Raw genomic sequence first — 20,825 nt, 5'->3', positions numbered from 1 at the left:
AACTAGGTAGTTTAGGCTCCTTAATGGGTTAAGGCAGTGGTGGGGAACCTATGGCCCACGGGCCGAATCTATCCCGTTGGTTAATTTCATTTGCCCCTTTGCGCTCTCCCCCCCCCCCCGGGCTGGATCTGCGAGTGCCAGCTCACTTCGCTGTGGGCAGAAGCCCCAAGCCTCCACGCCCCCCTGAATGGGTGAGTGGGCCTGTGATTGTGTGTGGTTTTTTGTTTTTTTTTTTTCCTGTGGGTCAATGGCCTGTGACAGAAAAAAGGTTCCCACCCCTGGGGTAAAGAATATGTTACTTCTCAGTAACTAGGTGAAATCTATAAACAGTCACTTATGTTGGTCATGTGACCATTTATACGCAAAGAGCTTTTAGTTCCTGGTCCATTGTTGTCTACAGCAATGGTTCTCAACTAGGGTGCATGTACTCCTGGGGGTACATCAGCTCATTTAGATATTTGCCTAGTTTTTACAACAGGTTACATGAAAAGCAGTAGCAAAGTCAGGACAAACTAAAGTTTCATTCAGAGAAAATGAGGAAGTAAGCAGTTTTTCAGTAATAGAGTGTGGTGATGCTTTTGTATTTTTATATCTGATTTTGTAAGCAAGTAGTTTTTAAATGAGGTGAAACTTGGGGGTGCGCAAGACAAGTCACTCCTGAAAGGGGTATGATAGTCTGGAAAGGTTGAGAGCCTCTAATCCAGTGGCTCACAGACTTTTTCATGCCATGTCCCCCTTTGGGCTTAGCTCTGTTAACGCGACCCCTGGGCTGGAAGAGGGGGAGTGCTTCCTTGTGTCCCGAGAGGGAGATACTTGGATGGGGTTGGCTGAAAGAGGAGTTGTGTGTGTCTAGGAGAGCACAGGAAGGGACTTGTTGGGGTGGGAGGAGGGGGGATGGAAGGAAGGTCTGGTGGAGGTGAGGAGATAGTTGCTTGGTATCAGCCAGGTTTGTGGAGAGGCACCAATACCATGTGTAGGGAGCACCGAAGTGGATGGAGGATATTTATTCCTGTTGCGGGCAGCTGCTAAGTTTGTCTCAGCCCTGGATGCACTTGTACAGCCCCAGGTATCAGTGGCTGCTGGGGTAGAAGGTGCCGAGTGCCCACACATCATCCCCACTACACCACACTGCTGGTGGTCTTTGCCTAGCTTTCCATTCCTGGCAGTGTTGGCGCAGCACCCGTGTGTTCAGGCACTGGACAGACACATTGGCCCTTGCACAGGTTCCCACTGCCAGAGGGTCTCACCAATACAACCACAAGGAGTATTTGTGCCTCACCCTGAGCCTGGTTAACAAAGTGGTACACACTGTGCATGACATGTACATGACTTTGAGCGCCACCTAGGCCAAACCTGAGCAGGCCCATCAGCTTTTGCATGGATTTTCAACTCCTTATGACTCCCAGTTTGGGAACCACTGCTCAGATCACTTCACAGCAGGCAATGGATCCAAATGGTACATGGCGTTAAGTGGCTATAATATCTTGTTTCTGAAAATAGTGTATTTAAACTATTATTCAACGGAAAAAAATATTTCTAGAAAAGTTTTTCAGTTGTCTAGTATGTGACAGATTCTCTAATTGCTATGTTAAAGTCAAATAGAAGTGGGACTGTTAATGAATAAGTACTATATTTGCTTTAAAATCAAAAAAGCAAAGTGAGTTCAATCTGTGGCAACCTTGTAAAACTATTACAAATATATATCAGTCCAGGCCCAATCTGTGGACGTGAACTGATGTGTTAGTGACTCGTGTCATGATGATGATGGAAAAAGTTAATGAGACTGTAGGGAAGCATAATTTTGATAGGCTCACACATGGCATCTGATGTTGTAAAAAATATGACTGAAACTTTTTAAAATGTATTACATTTTTCCAAATGATTTAAAATGGGTAAGATTAAACAGAATAATATCTCTGTGTCCGTGCCTGTACAGAGGGAAATTTACAAAAACATTCCCACTAGATGAGTTGAAATGATTTTAAAAATGGTCAGAAACATAATGTAGAGAAGGCTGGGCCTGTTTTTACCGCCATTTTTGTTAAACCAACTGAAAAATGTTTAAAATGGTGGTTAAAACAGGTTTGGCTGTAGGAGCCTTGTCTGCATTATATATTTCCCACCATTTTAACATCAGTCTAGCTAAACGCATGTGTGTTTTTGTTTTGTTTTTGTTGTTAAGATTTCCAATGTGTAGACAACCCCTAAAAGTGATAGGGGATGGGAATATACTGTACTCGGTGAACTCTCTTGCAGCATTGCCTTAGCTGCCAGTTGCTTAAGTTCACAATATTGTAGCCGTGTTGGTCCGAGAATATTAGATACACAGGGTGGGTGAGGAAATATCCTTTATTGGACCAATTTCTGCTGGTGAAAGAGGCAAGCTTTCGAGCTACACAGAACTTCTCTTCCATTGGCTATATTTGACATTTTTGACTGGTTAGCGTGAGACTCAGTTCCTGGGGAAAAGTAGCCTAATAGGCTTTCCACAGGTGGTACCGGGGGTATCTTTTCTTTCAGATTTTGCAGCAGCCTCCGTATTTGTGAAGCCCGAGAAACCTGGCAGAACTTCTATGGGCAGTAAAGCACATAGATTCATTTGGATTAGAGCACGCAGTCTATTTAAATTTTAAAATATGAAAATTTAACATTTTAATCCTTAGTCATTCTGCAGCTTCCTTTGTTTTAACAGCAAGAATTCCATCTGATGCAGTTCATGCAACTAAAATATGCGTATGATTGGAAGACACTAACTGATATTCTTTGGAGATGTTTTTGGTTCTTTGATATTCTTTGGAGATGTTTTTGGGTTGTATCCTCCAGTTGATGTGCATGTGTAATTAAAACTAGCTTGAGGTTGTACATGTGCACGCTGCTGAGAGATTGTTTAATGCTTCTGGATTCAGGTTTTCCATGTGTAGGTGATTTATCCATAGTAGCAGATCAGGTTGAAAATTAATTTTTAACTCTCTTTGTAGGAATAAAAAAGTATGTTGTCGGCTTAATTATCAAGACCTCATCTGATCCAACATGTGTAGAAGTAAGTGAATTCTCTTTAGGGGAAATGGAAAGGGAGGGAAGCATTACTGATAACTTAACTCTCTTTTTCTCTGCTCTAGAAAGAAAAAGTGTATATTGGAAAACTGAATATGATTCTTGTTCAGGTAAACGCTAGCTCCTAGTGCATTTTTAATCTTGCATTAAGAAAATTATACACTTAACAAATCTAACAAGAAGAACTGGTTTTGCATATGGAATGTTTAGAAAGAAAGCTGTACCAACCACATGGATGTTCTGTGACTTTCAGATACTGAAACAGGAATGGCCCAAACACTGGCCAACATTCATAAGTGATATCGTAGGGGCAAGCCGGACAAGTGAGAGTCTTTGCCAGAACAATATGGTGATCCTTAAACTGTTAAGTGAAGAAGTTTTTGACTTCTCTAGTGGGCAGATAACTCAAGTGAAAGCCAAGCATTTGAAAGACAGGCAAGTAAAATATTCTGTAATATTTCACATACTCCTAATGTACATCACATTTTCAGTTGCTGCTCAAGAATCGCTCTCATCGAAGGTTTTTGGCTAGCTACCATAGTAGCTTTTTAAATTTGAGATTTGACTATTTTGATGATTCCCTTTTTCTTAGTGATACTGTTAAACCTTATCAGACTCATTTAGCAGCTGTGTACACTTCTGCTTTATCAGCTTCTACATTCATAGGTATTGTAGTTCTGCCCTCTTAATTGTGAGCAGGAATGGTGTTTCGTGTTCTGTGCCTGTGATTGCAAACCAAAATTTGCATGTGGAGAGTTATTTGTATAATTTTCACAGAAACTTTTCTCTCTTACTGCAAAAGCACCATTATTGGAATGTGTAGTGTAGTTCACTAAATGTGGCGATGCTGAATGTTTAACATCTTACTATTTTAATTTTTTTAGTATGTGCAACGAATTCTCTCAGATATTTCAACTGTGTCAGTTTGTGATGGTAAGTTTAATTTCAATAACTTTTTAAAATAGAGTGGAATTTCGTAGGAAGAGAGTAAACTAGTTTCTGTATTGTTCCATTACAGGAAAATTCCCAAAACGCTCCTCTTGTTCATGCAACTTTGGAAACTTTGCTACGATTCCTTAACTGGATTCCACTGGGATACATTTTTGAGACCAAGTTAATCAGCACATTAATATACAAGGTAATCAGGGGTTTTGTTTTGTTTGTTTTTTTTATTGATGTCTACTAGCAAATAAGATGGAAGCTTTGGTTAGCTGAAATAAAATGCTTAATATGTAATTTGCTTTTTTGTACTATCTATAATCTTCTTTCTGAAATCTTTCTTATAGTTTTTAAATGTTCCCATGTTTCGAAACGTCTCTTTGAAGTGCCTCACAGAGATTGCAGGTGTCAGTGTAAGCCAGTACGAGGAACAGTTTGTAACCCTCTTTACGCTGACCATGATGCAGTTGAAACAGGTAACTATTTTGTACTTAAGTACAAAATAAACTTTCCTGATTTAAATTTTGACTGCCTTTTATTTAGCAAAATCAATTTAATAGAGGAAGCTTAGCTTATATTTTCCAATACACATTCATTACAGAAAGCTAGCTATCTTTTTGCAGCAGAATGTTATACTGTAAGTTTTTATTTTTAAAGATGTAACTAACAACTTTTGAATAAATCTTAAAGGTTCACAAGCAAAATACTTTTTAAACTGAAGTTAAGATTGTAAGTATCTATTGGTTTCTTGAAGAGTGTCTTTTCAGGCTACTGTTATATTCAAGAGTTGAAGATCAGGTTAAGACAAACAAAACAAAAACATCAGAAAACATGAAAATGCATAGTTGAGATTATCTAAACCGCCATTGTTTTTGTCCTGCCCTCATTGACTTGACCTTGCAAGTTCATCTAGCTTGTGTTTTTTTAAAAAAAAAAAAAAAGTTAATGCATTTGATGGAAGCGTTCATAAGGACTTCAGAAAACACTGCAGGCTGTTGTGTAGTAAATTCACTAAATCTGTGCATCTTGAGTGTGTATGTTACGTAATATTTTACCTGTCCATTAAATTTATAGCCTCAGGTATGGTAGTTACATGTCTAAACTAAGGTTTCAGAGTAGCAGCCATGTTAGTCTGTATCCACAAAAAGAAAAGGAGGACTTGTGGCACCTTTAGAGACTAACAAATTTATTTGAGCATAAGCTTACGTGAGCTGTAGCTCACTTCATTCACTAAGTCATTCAGAAGGATGCATTTCTTCAGCTGAAACCAGGAATCGCCCTGGAGATTATCCTGTATGATACCCTTGGAAGTGTTTGTGTTTATTTAAACTATATAAAAGCAGTGTGACTTTTTTTTCCAGCTGATTGACCTTAAAGGATGGCCTCTCTGTAAGAACATGCTGCACTCTGGTTCAGTCAGTCTATCAATAAGTGAATTTAGATTACTTTTAAGTTTTCAGTTACTGGTATATTGATGTGCATTGTTTCAGTACAGAATTGTCTTCTGGATTTTAGTTTTGTGGTTGGTCTTTATATTAGAAAAAAAAGATTTGGTGTTCGATGATGATAGTATAGCAATAGGAATATACTACCGACCACCTGCCAGGATGATGATGGTAATAGTGAGATGCTCAGGGAGATTAGAGGCTGTAAAAACAAAAGCCAATAATAGTGGGGGATTTCAACTATACCCATATTGACTGACTGGGTGTATGTCACTCCAGGATGGGATGCAGAGGTAAAATTTCTAGACATGGTTAATGATTGCTTCTTGAAGCAGCTTGTCCTGGAACCTACAAGAGGAGAGACTATTCTTGATTTAGTCCTAAGTGGAGCATAGGTTCTTGTTCAAGTGTTTGCTCATGTCCATTCCATATGGGGGGTGGGGAGGGTGCACACTGTGTGCCTTATTGCTGGAGATTTTTCCCTCAGTGGTATCTGTTGGGCTGGCTCTAGTACCCTCTAGAGCCGCGTATGCTCATGTACCAGTGTAAGGGGTGCTGCCAGCCAAACATTCGCTCAGTTCCTTCTTACTGTTGCTGGAACGACCCTGCTTGCTTCGGCAAGGCTTCTTCCCAATGGCTTCTGGATTCTAATTTTTAGTTTGTTTAAACATAGTTTTTTGTGTACACAGATTTTGTAGTTAGTGTTAGTGCTTATCGTCGAGGGACTCCCTTTGCCTCAGAGGCTGGGTATGCCCCAATCCCCGAGCTTCAAACCTTGTGCCTCCTTTAGCAAACGTATGCCTGTAAGCGACCCGCACTGCATCTGCTTGAAGTGCTTAGGAGAACTCATGTAAGGGACAAGTGCCAGATTTGTCAGGACTTTAGACCCTGCACCAAAAATAACAGAGAAAAAAGACTGAAGGCTATCCTAATGGAAGCCACTCAGACCAGCCTCAGAGCCAAGTTGCTACCATTCTGCAGTGAGCATTTTGGCTTCGGTACGGTGCCAGAGGAGTGCTTTGTTCACCATCTCTGGTGCCGAGGAAGGAGGACAAAAAACAGTGCACCGACAGAGGGGCACTCACCGGTGCAGAAAAAGGACAAGAATGGGGAAGACCGCGCAGTGCAATCCGCGCTGGACTGCCACTCCACCCTCAGTCCCTTGGTGGCACCGTCAGCTCCACCCAGAGCACCGAGTCTGGTGCGGGACCCTCCGCTGAGACCCAGAAACCACCGCAGCGCCAGAAGCCTTTGCAGCAGTCAGGGATTTGCTATCACTCCCGGTCCCCTGTCCCCCCACGACTCCGATGGGACAGTTGCTGGCTTTGATGACTGGGAGCAGGGAGCGTTGAGCTCCTTCTGGGCACCGGGCCCCCGGCACCCTCTAAGGGCAAATCAACCCTGATCCTGTCATCACGACTTACGGTCTGCCACTGGTCCCGGGACTCTCTGCACCGTATGGAGGCAGAGAGGTGTACCACTCCACTGTAGTCACCAAGGGAGGACCCTTCATCAGAGCCCAAAGGGGAAACCTAAGAACCACCACTGGTACCCAGCAGATTCCCCCCACCAGCACCTGGCCAATGGGTCAGTGGCCAAACTGGAACCCTTGGGGTTTTCCCCCAGTACTGGATTCTCCCTCCTGTCGATGGCACTCTGTGGTCTTGAAGAGGTGGGCTACCACCCCTTCTCACTTGGTACTGGACTCTGACTCCAGTACCAACCCCGATACTAACAAGATGTGGCTCCCAAGGATGTTGTTGAGGAAGCCGCCATCTTCTCCCCCCTCAAACAAGGTCATCTCAGGGCCCAGTAGCTTGCTCCTGCAGGATGACTTCAAGGCCCATCAAGACCTTTTGAAGTGGATAGCAGCTAACATGGGGATGGAAATTGAGAAGCTTAAGGAAACATCCCACAGCCTTATTGACATTCTGGCTGTGGCAGCTCCCTCCAAAGTGGTCTTACCCATTACCGAGGCTTTACTGGGTCCAGTCAAGGCTCTCTGGCAAACTCCTTCTCTGCGCCCACCCCCCACCCCCCACCCCCACCCCCAAACTTCAGAGGTCAGAGAAGAAATATGTGCCAGCATGTGGGTTCAAGTACCTATCCTTGCGCACACACCCCACTCTGGGTTACCTGGTTGTGTCAGCAGCCAACAAGAGGGGATAGGCAGGGCGCAAAAAACCTGGACCTGTTTTGAGGGCGAGATTTATTCAACAGGTAGCCTTCAAATGTGTATCTCTAACCAGCAAGCTTTGCTGGGGAGATACAGTTACAATCTGTGGGACTCCCTGGCCAAATTTTAAAACTCTCTCTGCCTCTAGATTCAAGGCAGGAATTCACTGCCCTCTTGGAGGGTAAGAATGTGACAGGACCTCTCTCCAGGTGGCTCTGGACACAGCCAACACAGCAGCCAGCTGTCACCATGAAGCGTTGCACATGACTCCAGTCCTCAGGACTTCCTTATGAGGTCCAGCAGTCTATCCAGGACCTCCCTTTTGAAAGCTCCTTACTGTTCTTGGAGCATTGGACACGAGGCTTCATGGCCCGAAGGACTCAAGGGCCACCCTCCTGTCCTTGGGCCTCTACGCGCCATCTGTTTCAGGAAGCTCTTCAGGCCCCAACAACCACCTCGTTTCTCGGCACCACCTTTGAGACAGGAACCCTGTAAAAAGAAAGGGAGCGGTTACAAGCAGCGTCAGCCTCTCCTGTCTACTTCAACATCCCAGGTGGGGTCTCATAGATGCTCCGGTGGGCCTAAGTAGGCCTTTTGAGGGTGTGTCCGAGGGCACTATACCAGTTTCTGCTTCAGATCCTGCCTCCCCATTATTTTTGGACCATCTGTCCCACTTTGCTCCAGCATAGTCCTGCATAACATTGGACCACTGGGTGCTGAACACAGTGACAATTGGCTATACCCTCAGTTTTCATCCACCCCCATCCCTCTTCAGAGACCCTTCTCTTGAGAAACTCCTTGCCCGTGAGATGTAGTCTCTTCTGGAACTGGGGGCTGTGGAGGAAATAGCTGAAGACTTGAAAGGGAAGGGGTTTTACTCCTGATATTTCCTAATCCCAAGGGGGCCTCCGGTCTGTTTTCGACCTACATCACCTCAACAGTCATCTCAAGAAATTGAGGTTCTGCATGGTCTCCTCTCCTTCATTATACCCTCCCTGGATCCAAGGGACTGGTACACTATCCTCAACTTAAAGGACGCATACTTTCTCATTTCTATTTTCTGTGGCCACAGAAGATTTCTTTGATTTCTTGTGAACCAATGCCAGTACCACTTCATCGCTCTCCCCTTTGGCCTGTCTACAGCCCCACGGGTTTTCACAAAGTATATGACACTAGTAATGGCCTTCCTCAGGTGGTGAGGCATCCAGGTCTACCCATACATTGTTGACTGGCTTATCAAGGGTCGGTCAGTGGCTCACATGTGGAACAGCATCAGCATATAGCCCAAGCCACCTTCCGAACACTGGACCTCTTGATAAATGAATAAAAGTCAACTTTTATTCCAGTTCAGAGAATAGAGGTTATTAGGGCAGTGCTTCACTGAACCCAAACCAGAGCCTTTCTTCCAGAGGCCTGATTCCAGACAGTTGGATCTGATATCCAAGGTCATAGTCCACCCAATTACAACAGCCTGAGTTTGCCTCAAGCTGCTGGGGCACATGGCATTCCATGCACTTACATGGTTCAGCATGGAAGGCTGCTTCTCAAGTCTCTACAGATGTGGCTGGTATCAGTTTACTCCCTGAACAGACACTACCTGGACTTTGTGCTCACTGTTCCACCCCTGGTCCTCGCCTCTCTGGTCAGATGGAAAGATCCAAGATCAGTGTTGATGGGTGTACTCTCTCGAGCCCCATAGCCATTGGTTCCCTATTTTTGGACACGTCAGACCGAGGTTGTGGAAGTAAGGCTTCCCAACCTAAGGACTCAGGGCCTATGGTCCCAGGAAGAACTCGCCCTGCACATAAGCAGCAGGGAACTCAGGGCTGTACGTTTAGCCTGTCAGGTATTCCTCCCCCAGATCTTAGGCAAGGTGGTGCAAGTTCTGACAGACCATGGCCATGTTCTATATCAACAAACAGGGAGGAGCTTGATCCTCTGCCCTGTGTCAGGAGGCCATCCGCCTATGGGACTTCTGTGTGAAGCATTCCATCCGCCTAGAGGCATCAGACCTTTCGGGAGCCTGGAATGCACTGGCAGATCGCCTCGGCAGATCCTTCTCTTTTCACCGCGAGAAGTCTCTTCACCCAGAGATCGCCAGGTTCATCTTCCAGAGGCGGGAGTCTCCCCAGGGGACCAAGCAGAACAGGAAGTACCATCAGTTTTGCTTGCTGCCTGGGCGCAGTCTAGGCCCCCTCTCTGATGCCTTTCTGCTCCCATGGACAGGGCTTCTGCTCCATGCTTTTCCCCTGTTCCCTCTGATTCACAAAGTCCTCCTGAGAATCAAGAGTAACAAGGCAAGAGTTATTCTCATAGCTCCAGCGTGGCCATGTCAACAGTGGTTCGGCATGCTGCTGGACCTATCAGTAGCATCTCCTCTTTCGCTTCCACTCCACCCAGACCTGATCTCACAAGACCATGGCTGGTTGCTCCACCCGAACCTTGCATTCCTTAACCTAACTGCATGGATGTTACATGGCTGAACCCAGAGGAGCAGGCCTGTTCAGAGCAAGTTCAAAGGTCTTGCTAGGTAGTAGGAAGCTTTGCACTGGGGCTACCTACCTGGACACTGTAACGATGCTGCCTTTGGTAGGACACAACTGGGAGTATCAATTCAGGACAAATTGCTTAGAGCAGGGCAGTTACAGCTCAAAGCTGGGTGTCCTTTTATTATTAAGGCATGCCAAACCAGCCAGCCAGAGAGTACTTTGGTTTTACCCCATTGGCTAACCATAAGTCACACAAGAAATTCCTTTAGACGCTCCAGTTTCCCAGTATTGCCACCAGCACCGCTCCTTATGGGGATGACCAGTTATGAAAACCAATACCCCAGTAAAAGAAAAAAGGTTCCGATCTCAAAGGACCAAGCCCCAGACCCAGGTCAAATGATAACTTAGATCTTACCCAAAATATACGCTTATAGCCAATTCTTATTAACCAAACTAAAATTTATTAAAAAAGAAGAAAGAGAGTTGGTTGAAAGATCGATATACATACAGACTTGAGTTCAATTTCTTGAGGTCCAGATACGTAGCAGAGATGGTGAGTGTAGTTGCCAAAAATTCTTTTAGAAATAGTCCATAGGTTATAGTTCAATGTCTCTATTCAGGGTGACTCTAGTCAGTGACTGGGGATCTCAATTCTTATGGCTTAAGGTTTCCCCTTCTTGAAACCCAAAGCAGATCTGAGATGAAGGGTCGTGTCCCAGGATTTTTATATATTTCCAGCAGCCTCTTGGCCTGAGAAAAAAATAGGCTTAACTTTCCGTCTCTCAAACATCATGGCAATTAGCATAGGGTAATTTATCCATTAAACAGTTCAGATACAGGTTACCACAACCTTCAAAGAGACCTATAGACAATAATACTGTTTCACTCAAGTGTCTTCCTAAATTTTAATACTCCTTTTTTGATCTTTGAATCAAAGCCATAGTAATAGACACGACTTTTTTGCTTATAACACAAGACCTGAGCAAACAGCTACTCTTCTATCCCTAACAATGCAGGCTTGCATTTCAAAGCTCTATTATTTACATATCTTCCTAACAAGTCTTTAAAGTTCAGCCATGGGTCATGTCAGTCTGAGTTAATTAACTCTTTCTGGCCCTGTGTCACCTTTCAGTGAGATAGTATTACACTTAACGTCACAGACACATGGAAGCACTTCTCGCTGTGGGCATCTCAACGAGGTCTCTCTGGTTCATTCTTCCCTTCAGTCTATCTTGGACTACTTAATCCATTTGAAGCAGCAAAGTCTGGCCCTGGCATCTATCAAGGTGCACTTAGCAGCAGTCTCAGCCTTCTGCCTGCCAATGAACGGCAGGTCAGTGTTCTCCAGTGAGATGACTGTCCGGTTTCTCAAGGGACTGGAGAGACTCTACCCTTACGTCCGCAAATTGATTCGAGCCACTAGTTTTGTGCCCTCTACTACTTCTCTCTTGGAAGGTGACCTCAGCCAGAAAGGTCTCTGAAATCAGGGTCCTTACATCAGAACCACCATACAGAGTGTTCTTCGGGGACAAGGTCCAACTGTGCCCCCACCTGGCTTTCCTACCAAAGGTGGTTTCACAATTTCATACTATCCAGGCTATTTTTCCTGCCAGTCTTCTTCCCGAAGCCTCACAAGAAGTCTGAGGATCAGCGGCTTCACTCATTGGATGTTAGACATGCCCTTGTCTTCTATATTGAGAGAACTACATCCTTTTGAAGATCCATGCAACTCTTTGCAGCAGTAGTAGAAAGGATGAAAGGGCTTCCGGTATCAGCCCCAGAGGATGTCAGCCTGGATAACCGCATGTATTTGGGCTTGTGACGAGCAGGCCAGTGTTACGCCTCCAGCCATTCTAACAGCTCACTCCACGAGAGCTCAAGCCTCTTCAGTGGCATTCCTTGCACAAGTCCCAATCCAAGACATCTGTAGGGCAGCAACTTGGTCATCGGTGCATACCTTTGCATCCCACTATGCCATCACTCAACAAGCTCGAGATGGCCGGTTCGGAAAAACAGTGTTGCAGTAGCATGTCCATGAACTCCAAGCCCACCTCCTGAGCCCACGACCCACTCTGATACCCCTCTGTTGGAGCTGACCAGCAGTAGGGAACTGAAATGGTGAGTGGCAGATGGCACCCTTATACCAGTGCATGAGTGCATGGCTCCAGAGGGTGCTAGAGCCAGCCCGACAGATACCACTGAGGGGAAAATATCCTGCAACGGTGCCCGTGGCGCACACACTCCTAACATGGAATAGACATGAGCAACACATCCCAAAGAACAACAGTTATGTAAAGTTTGTAACCATTTTATCTGTTCAAGAGGTAAACATAGCTGAACTGCTTGGTAATTAAATGTAAGTAGGGCTGTCAAGTGATTTTAAAAAAATTAATCACAACGATTAAGAAGATTAATCAATCAAAATTGTCAAGTTATGGCTAAACAGCCACGTAAAAGTGGTTAGAGACAAGAAGACATCCTTTAAAAATTGGAAGTCTAGTACTAGTGAGTAAAACAGAAAGGAGCATAAATTCTGGCAAGTCAAGTGTAAAAGTATAATTAGGCAGACCAAAAGAGAATTTGAAGGACCTCTAGCAAAAGACACAGAAATGAACAGCAAAAAATTAAGTACATCAGGAGCAGGAAGCCTGACAAGGAGTCAGTGGGGCCTGTGGACAATAAAGGTGCTAAAGGATCACTCAAGAAAGACAAGGCCATTGCAGAAAAACTAAAAGAATACTTGTATCTGTTTTCACTGCAGAGGATGTGAGGGAGTTGCCTACAACCTAGCCATTCTTTTTCTGTGACAAATCTGAGGAACTGCCCCCAGATTGAGGTGTCAGATGGTTTAGGAACAAATTGATAAATTAAACTGTAATAAGTCACCAGGACCAGATGGTATTCACCCAAGAGTTCTGAAGGAACTCAAATATGAAATTAAAGAACTCGTAACTGTGATTTGTAACCTATTACATAAATCCGCTTCTACACCAGATGACTAGAGGATAGCTAATGTATGCCGATTTTTAAAAAAAGGGGGGGGGGCGGTTCCAGGGGTGATCCTGACAATTACAGTCCAATAAACCTAACTTCAGTACCAGGTAAATTGGTTGAAACTATAGTAAAGAACAGAATGATCTGACCTATAAACACAATATGTTGGGGAAGAATCAACATGGTTTTTGTAAAGGGAAATCATGCCTCACCAATCCATGAAAAATCTTTGAGGGTATCAGCAAGCATGTGGACAAGGGTGATCCAGTTGATACAGTGTACTTGGACTTTCAGAAGGGTCTGACAGGGTCTCGCACCAAAGGCTCATAAGCAAATTAAGCAGTTATGGAATACGAGGGAAGGTCCTTTCATGGATCAATAGCTGATTATAAGATAGGAAACAATGGATAGGTATCAGTTTTCACAGTGGAGAGGTAAATAGTGGGGTCCCCTAAGGATCTGTACTGGGACCTGTGCTGTTCAACATACTCGTAAATGATCTTGAAAACGGGGTGAACAGTGAGGTGGCAAAGTTTGCAGAGACACTAAACTACTCAAGGTAACTAAGTCAAGAGCTGACTGAGAAATGGATCTATCAAAGCTGGGTGTCCGGGCAGCAAAATAGCAGATGAAATTCAGTGTTGATTAGTGCAAACTAATGCACGTTGGAAAAAATAATCCCAACTATATAGACAAAATGACAGGGGCTAAAGTGGCTGTTACTATTCAAGAAAAAGATCATAGTCATCGTGCATAATTCTCTGAAAACATCTGCTCAATGTGTAGTGGCATTCAAAAAAGCTAACTATGTTAGGGACATTAGGAAAGGGATCATAATGCCAAAATATAAATCCATGGTATGGCCACACCTTGAATACTGCGTGCACTTCTGGTTTCCACATATCAAAAAAGATTTTAGAATTGGAAGAGGTACCAAGAAGGGCAACAAAAATAAGTGGTATGGAACAACTTCCATACAGGGACAGGTTAAAAAGACCGGGACTGGTCAGCTTATTTAAAAAAAAAGATCCCTAGTAGGGGATATGATAGAGGTCCATAAAATCACAAATGGTATGGAGAAAGTGAATAGGGAAATGTTATTTATCCTGTCACATAACACAATAATTATGGGATTAATAGGCAGCAGGCTTAAAACAAACATACGAAAGTAGTACTTCACACAGCATGCAGTCAACCAGGGATGTTTTGAAGGCCAAAAGCACAATGAGGTTCAAAAAAGAATTTAAATAAGTTCATGGAGGATAGGTCCCTCAATGGCTATTAGCCAAGATGGTCAGGGACACAACCCCATCCTCTGGATGTCCCTAAATCTCTGATTGCCAGAAGCTGGGACTGGGCAACAGGGTTCTGTTAATTCCCTATGAAGCTTCTGGCACTGACCACTGTTGCAGACAGGATGCTGGGCTTGATGGCCCATTGGTCTGACCCAGCATTACTTAGGTGATTCATGACAAACTTAAGTTGGTTGCTGACCTTTAGTGCTGACTGTGACTTTCTATGAAGATCACAATATTCAAGGGTTTTTCCTTCAGGTAACACAAATTTACAGCTTTCACTGTAGCTTAATGCTTTTTTGACAGGAAATTTCCTTAAGTTTATGTATAAAAATTGCTCTGGCTGAGCTTGCAAGCTGTTTGGACTAAACAGCTTGTTCCTCTCCGGCCCCAAACCATCTCGTGGGTTTTCTCCCACTGACATGGGGACAGTAATGGATCTAGGATTTTGCAGTGTGGTGTGCAAATTTGTTTTGAGACAGTGAAGCAGTTGAGGTGTGTGTGGAATATAGCATTCATACCAACAAAAATCTTTGAGATCAAAGTTTGCATTTTCTAGCAATCTGTTCATGTTATAGGTCAACTCTTGAGTAAAGGTCTCATAGTGACCTTAAACCAACTTTAGTGGTGGTGATAACAATTTAAGTTTCCACCTTGGTGTAGATTGTACTACTAAAATGCATTTTTGAACAAAGTAGTACTGTATCTTCTGGTTTGGCATTCAGTGGGTATTTAAATGAATAGCTGACTTGGATTTTGTTAGGATAAAATCTGGCTTTGATAAAAAGGGATGGAACTCAGGGTTGTGGTTTACCCAATCTTGGGGGGGCAGGGAGAAGAATGGTTTGAAATGAAATGCATCCCATGTGATGTATTTAATTACAGTTATTCCTCAAACACAGACAAACTTTATCCAAAGTGGAAAACTATTTTGTGAAACGTAAGTGTATTTGCTCTAATATATCAAAACACTTCTACCAATGTACTTGCTTTTTCAGCATCTAAACTACTACAAAGCTTGAGCCAAATTTATCCAAATGAGCTGAGAGCATTTCTGATGCCAAGTTTGCTGGACTGAAGTGCAGAAGTCAATTCTAAATACAACACTTTGTTTTCAGTGGTTCTGTCTTCCATGACTTTATTTCCACAATTAACAATCATCCTCATGCAGCAAATTATGCTCAACCTCTTTCACAAGTATAGGCTATTGGTTTGAATTTTGGATCTTCAATTTTAATTATTGGAAGACAAGAAATGAACTAAATTATGTCATCAGTAGTCAATTTATTTCCTCTTGTGTAGACTCAACGGATGGTCTTGTGTTTTGAGACAATCATGTTGGCTAAGTAATGGAAAAGGTTCCTTAGCTTTGATTCAGTTCTTGGTTTGTGTGGGTTTTTTGTTGTTGTTTTGGTTGGTTGGTTGGGGTTTTTTTGATAGTGATAGTTCTTGGAGCAAGACAGATTTCGACTGAGGATGTGACAGTAGTGTCAGCCTGTAATCTGACAAGTCTCTCAAAGCAACTGGAAAAGGTTTAAGTTCAGTGGCTCTCTGATGAGAAGCATTCCTTGTGTAATATGAATGCTGCTATTTTAATCAAAGTACACTACACTTCTACCCTGATATAACACAGTCCTGGGGAGCCAAAAAATCTTACCACATTATATCGAACTTCCTTTGGCCTCGAGCATTTCCGTTAATAGTCACTTCCCACCCCCTGACTGACCCCTCAGAACCCCCAGCCTGTCCAACCCCCCCCTGCTTCTTGTCCCCTGACCGCCCCCTCCAGAGAGCATCCTCCCATACCCCCGGTCCCTAATCACCCCCAGGACCCCACCCCCTACCCAACCCCGCGGCTCCCTGTCCCCTGACTGCCACGACCCCTATCCACACCTCCACCCCCTGACAGGCCCCCCGGGACTTCCACTCCCTAGCCAACACCCCCGTTCCCCATCCCCTGACCACCCCACACCCAGAACCTCCGAACCATCCAACCCCCCCCCCCCCCACTCCCTGTCCCCTGACCGTCCCCTGAGACCCTCTGCCCCTTATCCAACCCCTCAGCCCCGGCCAGGCACCCTTAAAACGGCACTCAGAGGAGTGTGTCGGAGCCTGATGCGCTGATCCGCTGGAGCGCGTAGCCCTGCCCCCCAGAGCGCTGCTTTACCACGTTATATCTGAATTCGTGTTTTATCGGGATAGAAGTGTAGTCCTCATGCTCAGTGTGAAATCTAACATGGTAGTTGGATGCAAATGTAGTAGCAGTCTTCCTGAGTTTCTTGGTGTGTCAGTGAAAATCTGGGGCACCGGTTCTTTCAACCAATCATTCACCAAGCAGTTGCTGATTGCCTAAGAATTTATTTCCACAATATGCATTAGGTTGATCAAGTTTATTACTTTCTCAAACTCAAATAGCATGCTATGCACCCAGATATATGTTCGTACCTAAGTTTGATTGTACGTAAAGTTCACCTCTCATTTTCTGATCAATATCCTTGTCGTATTTTATTCTGCATCCTTAGATGGCATTTTCAGCAACTTGAATACTGTATATTTTTATGAACAGATCTTCCTAGTGTGGATGCTTGTAGTCCTTTTTAAGTCATCTTTCATAAATGTAAATGACTACATGAGTTTTTCTTTTAATTTTCCTCTGTTTGTTCACTTGCAGCATCTAGTGGACCTGCAAGTTTTAAAGCATCTGGAAACATATGGCTAGTGTTTTAAACAGGATTTTTTGCAATCCTAATGTGGCTCCCATTGAAGAAAATGGGGATTATACCCTTTTGGGTTAAATTCAGACATGTCAGAGTTCTGAGTATTACTCTTTGTTTAATTTGGCCCCTGGTGTTCTGTTCTTCCATGCTCCTGTTACGTGCTTTTACTTCTTACTACTTTAAATTTGCCTGGCTTATTGAGTTTTTATTCAGTTTATGTACCAATTGAATAAGTATTTTAACATACCACAAATTGGGCAAACCCATTTTAGTACCACATTATACCATTGCTGAATTTGGCCCAGAGACTTCCATTTGAATTCCTTCTTCTTACTCTAAGACTTCATTTGACTGAATTAGTTTGTTTTATACAGATAAACTATATTAGAACCAAACTAATTTAACACTAAAATATAATCTTGGCAGATAATTAGAGATTTAGGTCCTCTGAAACACTTAATTTAATGTCAATACTGTTGTTTTAAGGCAGTCATCAAACGTAAGGCATTGAGATTATTTTTATTTATATTGTGGGTAGCCCTTGAAAGCCAAGGCCCTATTATACAGGCACGGTATAGTATATTAAAGATTAATGGAATTTGTTCCCATTTCTTAGGACCTTTCCATACAGATATATCTGTGTGCTTTTAGTGGGGTGGAGGGGAGAAGCATTTGCAGAGTGGTTGTAAGGAGGGGAATGCAGTGATTAGCAGAAATGTTTTTTTTCCTAAAAGGGACAAATCATTTGTTTAAAAACACCCAAATGTTCCCTGTCGTCTTCAGGTAATATTGCACAATTGCAAACAGGAGTAGATATTGTTTGAGATACCTGTTTGGTGTGATCCGTACTATACAAAAGTTTAAAAACTGCTGACCTAGAAACTTCATTCCTGTTTTTTTAGATGCTTCCTTTAAACACCAATATTCGACTTGCATACTCCAATGGAAAAGATGATGAACAGAACTTCATTCAGAATCTCAGCTTGTTTCTCTGCACGTTTCTCAAGGAACATGGTCAACTTATAGAAAAGAGATTAAATCTGAGGGAAACGTTAATGGAGGTAAGTTCTCTAGTGACAGTTAATGTACTTTGTATGTCCTTGTGCTGGATGAGTACCTCAAATGATGTGTCCCTAGTGCAGTTACTTGAACTAAATCTGTAGCACTCACCACAAAAGAAATGCAGTTAGAGAAGTAAGTACTTGAGTTTCCTTCCCATAACTAACAAATACTTAAACCCCTGACTGAGACACATTAAAGATATTTCATTTGGTAACACCTGCTAATTGCACTTTTATATGCAGTGACCTTACATTATTTATATCACGATGCCCAAAGACTGTAGTCATGATCAGAGCCCCTTTGTGCTATATGCTGTATAAATTTATAGGCAGATACAGTTCCTGCTACTAAAGAACTACATGGTAAAACTTGAAAGCTGTGTGAGGGAGGGGTGTATGTATGTGTAATATAACATTTAGCTTTCAACTTAAACTATCCTAGTGTCTTCTCTGTATTTATCATAACCACCGTAAAGTGAGCCGTTTCAAACTTTCAGTATTAAACTAAGCAACCTAGTTGAGGGAAGTATCCCATCATTATGTAATAACAGAGATATACATTGCAGTAATACATGCCATTGGGGTAATCTTTACAGGTTAATAGTGGCGGTGTTATACCAATAAAAACCAGCAGGATCTTATTAAAGGGGAAAAGGCAAAATGCCACATTTATTGTGAATACAGAAAGAATCATAGTAAGCAGTTAGTTATAGCTATAACATTCCATTCAGTTTCTTATTTATTTATTCACACACACACACACATATATATATATATATTATTCTGTAAGGTTGTTACCATAGGTACCAGCCTTAGAGTTGCTCATGCCAAGCCACTGGCCAGGTGGCCTGGACATGAGGAGGGAGCAGGGCCTTGTCAGATGCTCATCTGATGCTCCTGGAAGTTGGTTTGCAGAATCAGACCCCAAAGTTCTCCCTTTCTAGAGTCCATTTTGATAGGAATTTCTTCCTATGCCAGTCTATGGGAATTGCTTCATCATGCTGTTGCTGAATCAATCAGCAGATGGCACATTCCTGACTGCTCCGTGCTGCCAGATGTTATCTTGTTCTTTGGTTCTCCCATTCTTGAGGCTGTCGGGTGGATGCCAGTCTGCCCTCCGGGAGTCCTCTGGTTATTTCCGCTTGACGCCTTCTTCAGCCAATGGACGCTGGATTCTTAGGCTGGCACCTCCCTGATCATTCAGTTATTATCCACACCAAGCATCCATCCACATACATCCTCTATCTCTTTTTAATCACAATTATTAACAAAGCGAGATGAATACAACAAAAGGGTGGGGAGTCTCTGGGTGCTGTTTCTGTTGTTACAGAGTATTGCTTTGAGTCTCCCTCTGTGTGAGTATTTGTTGTTACAAAGAATTGCTTTGAGAACAGACTGTCTTAGAATGTACTAACACAAATTAGTAGCTTGCAGGTTTCACACAGAGAGGGAGAGAAACCGTACCAAAAACCAAGAGACCTCTTAGTTTAAATTCTAGGATATTACTAATTATGGGGAATCAAACTCATTTGTGATTTTAATACAGAACTTCTTTAATATGATCCAACAGCGGAACTCTAAGCCCTATTTACCATGTACTCTTGGTGACCATATTTGCATTGCAGCAGCACCTAGGGTATGTCTGTACTGCATTTACACACTTGTGGCTGATCCATGCCTGCTGGCTCGGACTAAGGGATCGCTTAATTGCAGCCATGGGTGTTTAATTGCCATGTAGACATATCCCTAGAGGTTGCAGTTAGAGATTAAGGCCTCATTGTGCTAAATGCTGTACATATGTTGTAGTAGTCAAAGCTTACAGTATTACTATAATTCTGCTTGCTCCCTTCTTTTCCTAGTTGCTGCTGCATTCCTTTTTCCTCTCAGTCATGAAATATAACTAAGAGCAATGCAGTGAAATAGAATAAAAGAAAATTTCAGTTGCAGTTGAAAGGGGTGTGAAACTGAAACCCTGGAAGATTTTATCAAACACTTAAAGGGCAATCTATCTAAGCAGCAAGTATAGAACAGTTACAGTGGAGTCCCCTGAGTCTGTGTGTGTAATCTAGACAGGCCCTTAGACTGGGGAATAATCTTGGAATGGAAGTGTAAGAAGCCCCATTTTTTCAATCATTTAAAACTGAACTGGGCAAGGTACTTGTGAATATTTTGCAGAAAACTGCTCTGCACCATTAGAAGTATTAGAACAGTGGTTCTCAATCTGTTTTGGCCCATGGCCCACAAGAACCTAAAAGATGATTCTAGGATTTGAGTCGTAGGATAGGTCTCTTTAGTCATGTGTTGTGATTCAAAGTTGTGCTGGGTGTCGGCTGTTCTGTGTTGCTGCTGCTTCTGCCTCTCTCCTGCTCAGCCCTTCAAACAACTAAGTATTTTCATATTCATGTGCAACTGCTTCAAAAGTTTTATGTGGAACTAGATTCACTTTCTGCCTTTGTTGTTTAAGCACCACTATGGATGCATATTAGCTGACATGGGTCTCCTGCTACTTCAACTGTTGTTCCACATTGTAGTGTGGTGGCCTTTTGAAATCTCCCTCAGTGCATTGCTTCTGGAAGCTGAACTACTCTGAATCAGGGTTCAGAATATTGCAGCTGAAAATGTTTAGGACAGTGCTAGTGAGGACACAGGGCAGAC

General features: G+C 43.0%; 1 protein-coding gene across 3 annotated transcripts in view; it reads left to right on the top strand.

Moving 5' to 3' along the window:
- The window catches only part of XPO1 (exportin 1), a 79,079-nt gene that overhangs the window by 25,516 nt on the left and 32,738 nt on the right, over window positions 1-20,825 (top strand). For all 3 annotated transcript variants that reach the window (XM_037896002.2, XM_037896003.2, XM_037896004.2), the window contains 7 exons: window positions 2,979-3,040; window positions 3,120-3,164; window positions 3,308-3,489; window positions 3,939-3,987; window positions 4,073-4,192; window positions 4,341-4,469; window positions 18,012-18,170. In XM_037896002.2, the coding sequence (XP_037751930.1) occupies window positions 2,979-3,040; window positions 3,120-3,164; window positions 3,308-3,489; window positions 3,939-3,987; window positions 4,073-4,192; window positions 4,341-4,469; window positions 18,012-18,170 (746 nt within the window). The remainder of the gene's footprint in view (window positions 1-2,978; window positions 3,041-3,119; window positions 3,165-3,307; window positions 3,490-3,938; window positions 3,988-4,072; window positions 4,193-4,340; window positions 4,470-18,011; window positions 18,171-20,825) is intronic.

The sequence above is a fragment of the Chelonia mydas genome, chromosome 3, assembly GCF_015237465.2.
Source record: "Chelonia mydas isolate rCheMyd1 chromosome 3, rCheMyd1.pri.v2, whole genome shotgun sequence".
Lineage (NCBI taxonomy): Eukaryota > Metazoa > Chordata > Testudines > Cheloniidae > Chelonia > Chelonia mydas.
This window is presented reverse-complemented; position numbering and strand designations above follow the sequence as displayed.